This window comes from Lepidochelys kempii, chromosome 7 (genome assembly GCF_965140265.1).
Source record: "Lepidochelys kempii isolate rLepKem1 chromosome 7, rLepKem1.hap2, whole genome shotgun sequence".
In the NCBI taxonomy this organism is placed as follows: Eukaryota; Metazoa; Chordata; order Testudines; family Cheloniidae; genus Lepidochelys; species Lepidochelys kempii.
In genome coordinates this window covers 35006073-35020090 of record NC_133262.1, presented here as the reverse complement: position 1 = coordinate 35020090, position 14018 = coordinate 35006073, and the positions used below count along the sequence as shown (strand labels likewise).

The 14018-nt window shown below is 47.0% G+C and overlaps 1 protein-coding gene across 1 annotated transcript; it reads left to right on the top strand.

The window, feature by feature from the left end:
* The first annotated feature begins 3281 nt into the window (after window positions 1-3281).
* On the top strand, window positions 3282-8685 carry BARX1 (BARX homeobox 1). Its single transcript, XM_073354858.1, has 4 exons — window positions 3282-3486; window positions 7037-7325; window positions 7733-7817; window positions 8521-8685. The coding sequence occupies exons 1-4, from the start codon at window positions 3282-3284 to the stop codon at window positions 8683-8685; spliced, it is 744 nt and encodes a 247-aa protein (XP_073210959.1).
* Window positions 8686-14018: the final 5333 nt, after the last annotated feature.

Sequence of the window (14018 nt, the reverse complement as noted above, 5' to 3'; positions counted from 1 at the left end):
GCCTAATTGACATGGCGTTTAGCTACAAACTTTGCATTTGTAACACACCGCCTGTGATCACAGGCGCTTTGATTGTTTCTTCCCATGGAGTTTAATTAGATAACGGTTTTCCATGTATAAAACAGCCCGCTCATAATGTATTTTAGGAACGTTAAGAGCCTCCTTTCATCTCATGGAGAAATGGAAATTAAAAGACTTCCAAAACCATGTTAAAATTAGAACACCACGAATCTGTTGTTGCTTAAATTTTCTATAGACTGATTTGGCTGTATCGATTCCCAGGTGCATAGATCTTGCCTGAAATACATAAATCATATGCATAAATCTTTCATTAATTATAGGCTGCCCTGCCTGAAATATGGTCTCTGGAAAATAAACGAATCCCATCGTTCTATGCAAAATATCTGTAAAAGGGCTCTACAAATAAGCAAATATAATCAGTGATCCCCCCCCCCCATCAGTTCCTTTAAATTGTATACTGAGGCTTGGCATAGACACGGTTCTTCTCTGATCCGCGGTGATTCCAGCGAGTCTCTGTTATGGTTCAATAGAAATGGTTTTAGAAAAAGGCAATCTGAAACTCCGTAAATTCCCAGATATAAATCTTTCCTTTCAAGCGGGTGTTTCTCTCTCTGTCTGCGAGCTACCCATCTACCTACGCAGGGTCTGATAGCTCATCTCAGGAGCCTTGTTTCCGAAAGGAAACAGGACTTGGGCAGGCACTCCCAGTGCCAGTTTGGGCACTTCTGTAAGTTTCGTCTGTCCATTTCACCTTTTGGAGCCCGATCCCGCAGCCCTTCATTGTTTTCCTGGGGAATGAGGGAAGGATCAGGCCCAACCACGATCTCTTTCAGGGGGTGATCCTGAGCCATGGGAGTTTCCCACTGGTTTCTCTTGCAGAGGGGTCGAGCAGCCCTCAGACATGAAAATATTAACTACTCGCCGTTTGCAAGCAGCTTGGCTGCATAGCTCGAGGGCAGCAATGATACTATCAACCCACCCCACCCCTGCAGACTCAGTTAAACAACCCCTGGGGGATACAGGTAGACTTCCCAAGACTGAGCGCTCCCTGCGCCTTAGCCACGCCACCAGCGCGCCCCACCAGGAGAAAGCCATCCAGTTTCAACCAGGCCCCGGACAGCCCTTCCGGCACGTGCCCTGAACTTCACCATCCACTCCAAATTCGGTCTTCATTTCTCTTGCCAGGACCCGATCCTGCAGTCCCTTACCTAGTCCTGGGTAGGCACCGCTCCCGTGGATCTAAGCGGGAATCTTGCCCGAATAAGGACTGCAGGGTTTGACCCTTCGCCAGTGCCACCAGAGAGTGCCACCTAGAACGGGGCGGCCCAGCAGAGCAGTCCCTGGGGGTTCTCCATGTTTCTCGGCCGGAGCTGTTGCTAACAATTTTGTAATGCAGATGGAGGGGCTGCTATACGCTGTTTTCGCCCAGTACGTCTATGAGATCAAACTACACAGCCAGGCCCAGGTTTAAAAGAGGGCGGGGGTGGGGGAGTGGGGAGGAAGAACCTCTTGACATCCATGAAGGCAACTGGGGTTCGAAGGCAAACGGAACCTTTCACCTCCCCAGTCCCTGCTGATGACCCTGACCCATGTCACCTTGGAGGAAGTGAACTTAACCCCCTGGTTTCCTTGCGGGATCCGCAGTTCTGAAAACTCTTCTCTTCCCCGAAAGACACAGCAGACTGCGTCGAGTGGGAAGGACCCTCATTAGTGTCCCGAGGTGTTGGGTTTGCGGCACTTGGTTCCCGAGATCTCAGACACTGCGTTAGTCCAAGGATGATTTCCCCTTCGGTTAGCGACTCATGGCTTGCCACAGATTTGCTGTGTCCATGGCAAACAATCCTAGGCAGACGCGGTAGACAGGGTTGAGGGCTTGTAATTTTGCTCATCAGGTGACAAATTATTTAACTCACCTAGGTTGCGCACACTTCACTATTATTCTTCATCCGTTTCTCCTGCCTTGGAAAACATTGCGGTGCGCCTTTGGGTTTCCTTTTTGACGTTTTTATTACAGGACTGCTCACTGGCTTTAGACAATGTACGATAATGTTCGTAGCCTCCAGGTAGTGGGAGGGTGCGGCTGTGAGACAGGTTCCGGTAGGGCAGGAGGAATCACCTGGCCTTAGTTCAGTGTGTTTTCCTTCTCCAGACTTGGCATCGGAGAGGAGAAAGTAAATGACTTGCCGCTTGCCGCAAAAGCTTGTTCCCTTCCCCATGCTTTGGGTAGGGCCAAACGGGATATTTGCGGGAGTTAAAGGCGAGCAGGACGCGGCCCGTAGGTTGTGGGGCTGGGACATTCCGAGAATGGAAGCGGGGAACGCCAAATACTGTGCAAGGCGATTAGCGTGTTAAATTGTACACCGTGAACCTAGGTTTTTTTTTCATGGAATGCACAATATTTGACAGGCTCTTTGAGGTGTGCCTGACCTGCAAAACTGGATGGGGAGATGAGCTACGAAGGAGAGCTGGCTTTGCGTTTGGAAAATGTCCTTAGACTACATTTAAAACCAATAGGACGTTGCACATCCTAGAGGGTAAATGCAGCTCCAGCATTTCTAAACCACGGGCACATTCCTCTTCTTGTTCGGAGCGGGCTGGAGGTGCATACTTGGTGTAAAGTATCTTTAGCTTCAAATCGGTCATCGCTGGTTTGGGTGCCTAGGAAAATATAAAGGCTCATTTGCTTTAAACGGCACAGGATAGACGCTCTTCCCTAACCTTTCGTTTCCAGGTACTAAGCGCCCCCTTTTTCCCCCTCTCCCCCCCCCCAACACACCCCAGTCCAGCTCCTACAGTCCCAGACTCAGGTCAGGAATATAATAGGCTGCTGTCTTCAGTCCTGGGGCGGAGAAAGAGCTCTCCTATGACGTGCCTCGTGCAGCATGAGGTTGTAACTTTTCCAGCCTGGGCTCACTCCTTAAGGAGATCTTCAGCCACTCGGTGCCGTGGGGAAGGAAGAGGGGGGGTGGTCGGGGCAAGCACACGCCGAGCGCTAGCCCCTCGAGCCCCTCCGAAGGGGAAAGGCTACCAGGGCTGCGGGGCAGCTGCGCGCTTGGGCAGCCAAACCCCAGGAGGGAGAATGGACAAAGCCTGCCCGAGGTCCCTGGGCGCCCTTCCAGAGGCACCAGGCGGAGGGCTGCTCTAGGGCGAGCCCGGCAGGATCTGTGCAGCCCGCGGCGCAGAGAGCCGGCGCCTCCCGGAGGAAAGGGGCTGGGGGCGTCCCTGGGGTCTGGCCTGGGGCCTCGCACGCAGCGGGAAGGATGCAGCATCCCCTGGACCTGGGAGCCGCGCATTATTTCCCAGCGGAAGCCTTTCCTGACCACCGCTCGCATCGCTACCGGAGTTTTATGATCGAGGAAATCCTGACGGATCACCCCGACTCCAAGGTCTCGGCGCCGGCCGGAGAGCTCCTCAAGTTCGGGGTGCAAGCGCTGCTCTCAGCCCGACCCTACCACAACCACCTAGGTACGTCCCGCGGCCTCGCTTGCCCCCCCCCCCCCCACAGGCCGGGGAGCAGAGTCTGTCTGCATCCGCCCGGCAGCGGCTGCCAGACTAGGTGCAGGGGGAGGACAGGGGCGCGCTCTGCCCAGAGTGACAGTCCCGTGCATTAGCTCCCTCCCCGGGGAACCAGCTGGGCTCCCGGCGCAGGGCAGGTCCCGGGGATGGCAGGGGTCGTCCCAGATGGTAACAGGCTTAGACCTCTCTTCCCTTGTTTGTCAGCGTGCCTGGTGGCAAAGGGCGACTGCACGGAGGAGCTGGGGTCAGGGTGGAAACACGAAGCAGCTCTCTGTATTCAGGGATCCGTTCAGCGGCCGAGTTCGGTGGATAGATCCCTTCACATCTAAGACACAAACGGATCTGTATTTATATGCCACTAGGACGATCCCATTTCATGTGGTTTCATGCCAGAAGTTTAGGCCACAGTCAAGCAAATATCTCATACACACCCAGAAAGGAAGATTCAAAATAACAAGATAGTTTTTTCCAAACAGGATTGTAAGAGAAGCCGGTTTCTCACACATCTAAACAGCCTATACATAACTGGCATGAAACAAACTATGTTCTTTCCCTTTCTCCCAAGTGTTTGAGCTGCATTTTTCTCCTATAACTGATTTTTATTAGGCTCATCAAAGGGAACAGACTGTTTCCTTCGCATTCGATTTGCTTGCTTTCAATTGGGAAAAACTTTTTTTCCCTTCTGCGCAGGGCGAAATCTTAGTCTGGTAAACGACACATTGTAATTACACCAGGAAAACAAAACAAAAACTTTCAAAATAGTATGTGGCATTTCTAATCTTTTCCCCCCGAAGAATTGCACCAATTTTCTTTTCACTTTACTTGTCAAGGTTATTTTCAGAAGGAAACTCATATCATTCACTACACATTAAAATAAACGATTGGGTTATTAATGTGAGTAAACGGTTTGTAAGCATTTCAGACAGGCTCTTTGCCTTCTGACACTGAAGGCCTTGACTGGATTTAAATTCAACATAGGCCTAAAAGCTTGGGCCTTATGAAAGCTGTATTATGGGTCCCATCCTATTTAGAGAAAGCCCCTCCAAGATAAGGAAAGTTGTGTTTGTGTACAGAGTAAGGGATTGGACCCTAAATAGTGATATTATGATTGTATTGTATGGAAGGAGGCAAATATAGAACGTTGTAGACTGACAAATATAGAACTTTTATTTGTATTTAGTAATGGACTACATAGAACATTACTCATCTGGGTGTGCACATATAGTGTAATATATAGACTGTAACATATATATCTGGACATATGTAATATATTACTGATATATTACAGGCACAATAAGCAAACCATTTATGGCTTCTGAATTTGAAAACTGTCCATTTGAAAATTGTTCTTTCCAAAGCTACCTTTATGTATAACCAAATCTTTCTTTATCATAGAAAAAAGAATCAAATACAAAGAACACAGTTTATTGTTTCCCATAACACAGTCTGTTTGCATAAAGAATCAGAGCAACAATTGCTCTTTGGAGGGATCGTTGCATCCGATGAAGCTGTAGCTCAGGAAAGCTTATGCTCATATAAATTTGTTCGTCTCTAAGGTGCCACAAGTCCTCCTGTTCTTTCTATGGAGGGAATGTTTTTTACAGACCGGCCGAACTCAAATGCTCCTTTAAAATATTAAACCAAGTATAATGAGGTTTATAAATTATTATGGCAAAACTCCCATTGCTTCAGGAGGAGCAGGGGCGGATCCTAAATTGGGGTAATAAAAGTTCGTGCTTCTGCCACACAATTTATATTTAGGCCCGGGAGAGGGAGTTGGAAAAGCCTTTTAGAAACATTTTTTCCTGATTGTCCCTGTAGTTTCCTTGCTGTCTGAGGCCGTTCAAGATCATCGGTTTGTGTTTTAATTTAAATCGCTCTAGCGAGTGCAGCGTACTGTCCTTTTAGTTCCTCCCCCATCAAAGCTTTGTAATATACTGAATGAATTATTCATTATTTCCAAGCTAATTCTGCATATGCGTTGAGCCAGGTCTTTTGCTGTTTCCTCCTCAAGATTAATAGGGAAAGGACTTCCTACTTGTGCGGGGCATGTGGGGGGCTCCGGGGAGGGATGCTTGAACTGTAAGTTTATATAGTTTCTTAGCCTGCTATTAGCAAACTAAACGTCCAGGAGGTCATTTGTCAATTTGATTTTATACTTCAAATAAGAGAGTTGAAACTAAATACGTGGTTCAGAGAAGAAGTATCGCCAGTTCAGAAATAACTTGTTAGGCATTACTACAATATTTTGGATCGAGAAAGGTTAGACCTGAATGTTTTGATTGTGATTCAGTATTATACATTTCACGATGGGTTTGTTTGTGAATTTAAATTAGAATAAACCCTTTCTGTTTTGTTCTATAGCATATTGCTTTACATGCAAAATGTGCCAGTATTCTGGATGGTTATTAAAATTAATATTTTATTAGAATGAATGAAAACGCAAAGAACGAAAATATTATATAACTATACGGGGACTTTGGACTATATATATATATATATATATATATATATATATATATATATATCAGTGCCAGTGCCATAACCTCCAGTCCATGTACGCTATCTTATTCTATTATCTTGATTATTTATTCTATGGCCAAGAACTAAGACCTTTATTAGGTCTTATTACATACTAGTGCCTTTAAATTATTTTAAGTTATACCCACTTGTAAATCCCAAACTATTAATTATCAACGGCTATCTTAAATTTGAAAATACATTTACATAATAACAATTCGATCATATTTGGATCTGGGATTTTTATATTACAGCAAGATATTTACTGAACGGGGGGGGGAATCAAACATTAAGAAATATACAGATCTAGGCTGAAGAATATTGGCTACCTTTTTTAAAAAAATAGACTTTGGTTTAAGAGACCTGTGAACATTTCATTCTCCTAATTGGAAATATTTTAATCTTTCCCCCTTTCCTTAGTTGTGCTGCATTTTACTCATTCCCCCCCCCCCCCCGCACCGCCCCCGAACAATAACGTTCATGTTGTTTCTTTACTGGAAATGTTTAAAAGAGACAGAAATACAACGCTGAAGTTAAGAAAACCTGACAGTCTGATCGCTTTGACGTATAAAGTATTCCCAACTTGATCCCCCCCCTCACTGAATGAAGGTTAGACTCGTTTGAAAAATGAAATTAAAAAAAGCGCTGGATGGTGATGTTAAATGCTTGTCCTATTCGTGTCTTTGGATCCACACACAGAGCGCAGCAAGTAACCCATTTCCCCCCACTGAACTCCATCCCGCTTTCCCCGCGGGACTCCACATTTCCTTCATTTCCCCCCCGACCCTGTTATTCCTTTTTTCCCAGGCGGTGCCCGGGGCCTCTCAGCTGTCGTAGGGGCTGGCTGGGGTGGCTTGGGACATGGGCACGGCATATCTGAAACACGCCAACAGCCATGCGGCGATCTGGGGAAGCTGAGCCAGCGCTAGATACGTGCCAAGGGCTCCTGCCTGCTCTCACCGTGTCTTTCTCTCCACAGCGGTGCTGAAGGCGGAGCAGGCGGCGGTGTTCAAATTTCCCCTGGCCCCCCTGGGCTGCTCCGGCCTGGGTTCGGCCCTGCTGGCTGCAGGTTCGGGGCTGCAGGGCGGCTCGGGATCCCCTCACCTCCCGCTGGAGCTGCACCTCCGGGGGAAGCTGGAGCCGGGACCCCCGGAGCAGGGCAGCAAAGCCAAGAAAGGGCGCCGGAGCCGCACGGTGTTCACCGAGCTGCAGCTGATGGGGCTGGAGAAGCGCTTCGAGAAACAGAAATACCTCTCCACGCCGGACAGGTGAGGGGGGGGGGCAGGAGCCGCTGCCGGGAGTGGGTGAGGGGTAGAGGGTTCCCAACCATAAGACCAGTTCTGCCCTGCAGTCTCAGGGCAGCGCACGGGGCCAGTCAGGCTGGGTTACCTGCCCCCAGACTCCGGGGCTGGGCACCAGGCGGACTAAGCGGTCCTGGCCCCAGCCCACAGATCACCCCCCTTCCCAGTTCAGATACCTGCTGAAGAGAAGCTTGGTGGGGATGGGGAAAGAGGGCTGGGAACACCCGACTAGTCCCAATCCTTCCTTAAGGAACAATACGGACCAAGGGGGGAGGGGAGCGGAGCGATGTATGGGATTTATCTGAGCAGTGGGGTTTTGACTGGCAAGTGGGTGGTTTTCTGATGCAGTACGTGTGTCTTCTCTCGCCTTGCAGAATAGACCTGGCAGAGTCCCTGGGTCTCAGTCAACTTCAGGTGAAAACGTGGTATCAAAATAGGCGAATGAAATGGAAGAAAATAGTAAGTGTCTTTACTTGTCTGTCTGTAAAGCCTCGGGTCTCCCCCCACCCCAGGTAGAAGTTGGTTGCTGGCCGATAGCTGGTTGCATCAGGGAACGTTAGGCACTTGCCGGAAGAGGAAAAGGGGTTTAGATTATTCGCTCTTCGAATCTAACATTTCTCTTTGTGTTCCCTGATTTGCTCATTGTTCGGATATAGATTCTCTCCCTTTTCTACGTTGTTGGTGACAAAGGCCTGCAAACCCAGCCCGGCTGGCTATGGCAGAAGGGGGTATCTATCATGAACAGCAGAAGAGCTTGTAAAAATGCAACTGCACAAAGGCACAACATTGAGGAGCGCAGGAAGACAGGGAAAGAAACCAATAGCCAAGTCTGCTCCGGGGGTTTGAGGATATGTCCTCTCCCCCCACCCCCACCCCGGCCAGGATATTCAGGACCAAGTGAGGGAGGTGATCTATAGAGGTAAAGATCTGTTAAAAGCAGTAAATGCAACCCAGGTCATGATTCAAGCCAGCTGTAAGCTGTTCTAGTTGGCTGCCTCCCAGACCTGGTGTTGAAATACTGGAGACATAGAATATAGTTTTGATTCTCGTTATAATTTTTAGTGTAATATCGGCCAGCCTATAGCTTTCACAATAGGACAAAGCCCTTGTATCAGGCACCTTTAAGCGTTGTTTTATTCTGGAATATCCTTTGGTTTTCCAGGTATTACAAGGTGGGGGCCTTGAATCCCCTACCAAACCTAAAGGCCGCCCGAAGAAAAACTCCATCCCAACCAGCGAGCAACTTACGGAGCAGGAGCGAGCCAAGGAAGCAGAGAAACAGGCGGAAAGCCTAAACTCGCCATGTGAAGTCAACCAGGAGGAATAAAAAAGGAAAAAGGAAAAAAAAATCAAGGATGCCTCGTTAGCGTGGCAGACAGCACAAAGACTTACAAAGCAGCGTCGATCAAGTGCCTTCGCTAACGAGACCTGAACATTTAAAAGACTGGATTAACTATGAGAAACACACTATCTGCAGCAGTTGGACTGATCCTTAGACTTGTGTGCCATACATTTGTTAGGCCTCATGCACTCCCTTCTATTTTAAAACCTAGTTTCCACAATGTGGAATGAGGAGCAGGATAACTAGACAAGGCCCATGCAGCGTTCTGTTCCACAAGAAGATGCAAGGTGGAAGAAGATGGGTGACAAAATGGTTAGTGGATTATTATTACCATTTGATTTCCGTTGTATTTAATATTTGGTTGATTCCTTTCCCTCTCTTTTTCTCCCCCCCCCCCACCCCCATGTACATAAGGAAAAACACACCCGTTTCTCTTTCTCTGTATCGGCTTGGGAGCTCTGAGATGGAAGATTGTTGTATTTTGTATGACAACCTGAAAGGGTCAGGAGGAGATTGTTACTGTTATCTTAAGCCTTACTTGCTGTCTACAATCCTGTGGTGCCCCAAGTTATCCGAAAACTGCATTTTATGATCAGTTAATGCAAGATATTTACTTTATTTCAATAAAGTATTTTATGAGCAGTTACTTTCAGTAAGGTAATGTGTTTGTGTCTTAGTAGAAGCAGTTTTCCTGTTAGCTTTTCAAATACAAGTTAATTGACAGATCAAAACGAAACAGAAGATACACAACTCTGTTCCAGAGACATACTGTATTCTTGTCGCTTTATTTCTTCCATTTGTGATACTGTATTCATTTTCACAAGTAAATTCTCACCCGCAGAGTAGCGCGGATCTAGGGGGCACAATCCTTAAATCTTTACTCAGCCCAACTTCCCTCATCTTGGTCCATACTTAGTATATTTCACGCATTGCTTTTTTATATATAGTTCACTGATTGCTTTTCGTACGACTTCTGTTAGCAAGTAAAAAGTGATACGTCTGCACAGTAAATATGTTAAATGCTGTTTTCACTTAAATTAGAGGCGAAACAGAGTTTCTTGATGTGGGTGTGGTAATATGTGAAAGTGGATAGCCGAGCTATCGTGTTACTTTTAAAAGGCCACCAAATAATTTAAAATATACAAGCTTTCGAAGCCGATGATTCTCCCTAAACGGCACAAAATGCGTATTATAAATTGTTTGGTTTAGTAATAAGCAAATCGTTATCTGGACTGCCTACAGAAAACCAACACTAATTTCCTCTATGCCATATTATTGTGTGTTGCCTAAGTTTCATATAATGTCCAATTCCCCATCAACTTCAATGGAGTATAAAAGATCGGGTCCATAAGAAAATGCTAAAACTATAGACCGAATTGGATCTTAAATTACTCTGAGCAACACCCTGGAACAATGTCACTGTTTGCCCCTATATTTATATATTTAAATAGCTACGTTTTAACTAGAGACGTAACCACACACCATACTTCCTCTAAGGAGAAATTAAGCGGTTTAAAAGTTTTTAACTGGATGGTATTTTTCCTTGTATCCGATAAAGATTAAGACCAAAAAATCGAAACCATGTAAAATATACTGAAAATACATTATTCATTCAGTATGAAAATATTCACATTAACATTTGCGTCAAAGAAAGTTCTCTCGATAACAGGTTTTCTCTCTTGCTCTGTACATTTAATATGCGAAGTGCCGAGCAAGAGAAATCGGCCGTGAAACAGCGTGAACCAAACGATACAAACGGGTCCCTCGAAGCTGCCGCGAAGTTACCCACAGATACAGCACACTGGAATGTTCGAAAGCTAGACGTCACAAAACCAGAGTTACGTAGACAATTGCCTCCGGAAATGGAGCGAATCACCCATTCTTTACAACCTGGAGGGTGCATTCAGTGCGTCCTAACCGCGTGTTCGAGTCCTCGAATTTACCAGCACGATTTTAACACTGTGCGGCAAGGGGAAGTTTTTTTTTTTTTTTGCAAATAAATAAATAAATAAATAAATAAATCAGTTGCTGGTAACACGATGATACTTTACACACGATGCTATTTGTTTTGTCTTAAATTTCGGGGCTGATACTGCAGGCTCGGGCCCACAGTCTGTCGAAAGCAGACCGGCCCTCTCTGCGGTCTGTGTCTAACAATTTCGGAAATGCTAACTGGAATATCTCCGCGTTCAATCCGCACCCCGTGGTACTATCTACACAGAGCGCTCACAAATTCGGATGCTGCTCTGTCGGCTGAGCCCTTTTCGGGCAACAGAAGCGATTATTCAAAATAAGGAGAGAGAAAAATATTCAGGAAACCCCAGATAGGAACCCCCCAGAGGCTGACCCTTAATCGCACATTAAAAGAGAAGAGTCTGGGGCTGATTATGATGTTTAGGAAATAGGGTGTCTCAGGTAAATGGGCGGATGGAAACGCCACGGGTCCTAGGTTCGCTCGTTGTAAGAGAATAGTTTCTTGGGCTGGTAAACGATTTTGGCTTGTCTGAATCTCCCCCCCCCCCCCATTAAGATGAGCTATGGGAATTAGAGGTGTCGGCGGGGGCGGGAAGGGTTGTGCGCTAGGGATTTTTCATGATGCCTCCATCCAGGTGGTCTGTGCCCACAACCTGCCCTCTGCTCCTCCAACTCTTGAAGCTGTCAGTTACAGACTCCTCTGCTTACATTCTCAGCTGGTGTACATCAGTTTAACTACTCTGAAATCAACGGAGCGACACCGGTTTCCGCCGCCTGGCGACCCTGGCTGCCCATCGCGTCCTTCCATATCTCCTCCAGCTATTAATTCCACCGCGGTGGAATATGGAAAGGACGAAGCAAGCTTGGAAACTGATTAGGTGTTTCGGTGATAGCGCTCGAAGAGAACGGTTGGCTCTGCTGAAGTCATTTCAGTGAATTATAGCTCCCCCCAGTTCCTTTCCACTCTCAACTCGTAAATGTCACGGGCTGCGAGAATCTTAATATTTCACCTATTGCATGTAATATATATAGTCAATGATTCCGTGCCAGGGCTATGTTACGGGGGCTGTTTTGTTAACTGCTGAGATGAATAGCAGGATAGCGTGAGATCCTGCCTGTTTGAATACAGAATGTACTGGTTTTTCTATTGAGTTATCAAATCATAGCGTGGCTGCGGAAACATGCAATTGTCCCTTCTTTAAAAAAAACAATAACGCCGCAGGAAACAAACTGCTGGTCTAGCAGAGAGAGCAAAGAGAACATTTGTTCTGAAGACTTCTTAAAGCATCTTAATTCCTTCCTCCCCACCTGGACGAGACGGAAATGAGGGCATCCTAGCGCGCTAGGCAGTCATTTTCTTCTTTGAAGGTGTGCTGTATAGACATATGAACTATTTCGGTGTGAAATTTTCTGCGCATTGTACTTTGAAGCATCCTTCCCTGAAGGGGGGGAAGCATGTTGTCAAAATCCGATGACATCTGATCTGTTCAAAGGAAGGTCTCTAAATTGCTGACGGGAAAAATAATCAGCCAGCCAGTCTGAGTGTCTGATTCCCAGCTGGAGCGTGGTGAGACAGGCAGAGACCATCCGCTGCTGGACCCGGCCTTTCGCTGCCTTCCAGAGTGGGCACGAAGGGAAGGGGGAGTCATATTCATTTCACCCTAGGTTTTAATTTAATTCTGGGGACAGAGCAAAACAGGTCAGGAGCCCGAGCCTGCTGCTCTTGAAACCGAGAGGGGCCCCACGGACTGCGCGGGACTCAACTTCGTTCAATGGATTGTTTGCATGATTATTAGTGGATTGAATTAGCTGATTTATTTCGGTCTGTCTGGCACTACAAGTGTGGCCTGGTGCCTGCCGATCAGGTTATGCAGAGCCTGGCTTGCAGGATCCATGTCCCAAACGGGTGCCTTGAGAACATGGATCATTTAAATCGGGCTGATAAGAGGCAGAGGCGGAGTGTAGGGCTTTGCAGCGTGCCAATCATCGCTACAATTCTGCTTCTGGCAGGTGGCTGCGATCCCCAGTGCGCTGCAGGGAGCGATGCTGTCTGCGCTTGTGAACACCTTGGCCATGTGTCTCCCTCTCTGGGTGGCATCACAGATGGAGGAGATCAGGGCTATGGATGGCTGCCGTGGCTGACCTCCTGCAGCAAAGATTGATTGATTTTAATTTTATTGGCCAGCCTCTCCCAATTAAGTGAGTAATTAGTAACCCAATTAAATAACTCAGTAAAAAGCAATGCCCAGGAAGGCGGAGGAAAAAAAAAAAAGAAAAAAGAGCAGAGCCGCCTGTTCTGAGTAACTCAGGCCCTGACTCACACTCCCAGCTTCCAGCCCTACAGCATTCACAAAGAGCAGGACCGGCCCGGGTCCTTAGGCTGCGGCGTCGGGGGGAACGAGAAGAGGCGAAGGCGGTCGAAGTGCACTGGTTCGACTCGCCCAGCGTGACTGACAGCTCCGCAGTGAGTAGCGCCTTTCAGGGCTGCCCGCGGGGAACAGCAGCGAGATCGGGGTCTGGGCACAGAGCTCCGAGGGGCCGGCGGGGGAAAGTCCCGAAGCAGTCCGCTATCCAGGCGCGGAAGCGGGGCGTTCAAACACCTGTGCAGCTTTCCCTCGCTGGATTAGAAAACTCTATGTGCTGATCATTTTGCAAACCATTACTACGTCCTGTTTGTGGCTTGAATAGGTATTTTAATCTCCGTTCTCCTCCCCCTCCCTTTTTATTAAAAAATAATGGGTTAGCTGATCTTATTTATGTATCGGTTCTATTTCTGTGCCTGGTTTGATTTCTTGTGATTTAGTAGTAAGCGAAATTAAACTCTTCCCATTGGAGTAATAATGTTACATTTACACAGTTACACTGATGCACATTTGTAATATTTACAGAGCACTTTGCAAACGTAAATTACTGTATACATATTATAAAGAGGCTTCCATCCCAGTCACGTGAGAGACAAGGTGGGGGAGATCAGTCGTGTCAGACAGGTAAATAGTACAATGCATGGTGTCCTGGTATATGCGCCGCAGGGTAGGATTAGATTCAGTTTGCAAGTCTCTGGTCCAATACGCTTCATTCAGGCGAAAGTCTTATTGGTGGCTTCCTAGTCCACCCATTGTACCTTTAGAGCTGACTACAGAAATGAACATGAAGGGCTTAGCCTCCCCCCCCCCCAAAAAAAAAAAGTTAGTGGGAAAACTCTCAGGATTGCAGGATCAGGCGCTTAGTTTCGCGAGAAGAAACTGCAGTCTGTGTTTGAAGGCTCTGCCAGCTAGTTATGGATCTGTCCGGAATAATTCTAATCCCAGATAACTCCGTGTCCCTAGCAAGGAGGACATGTATGT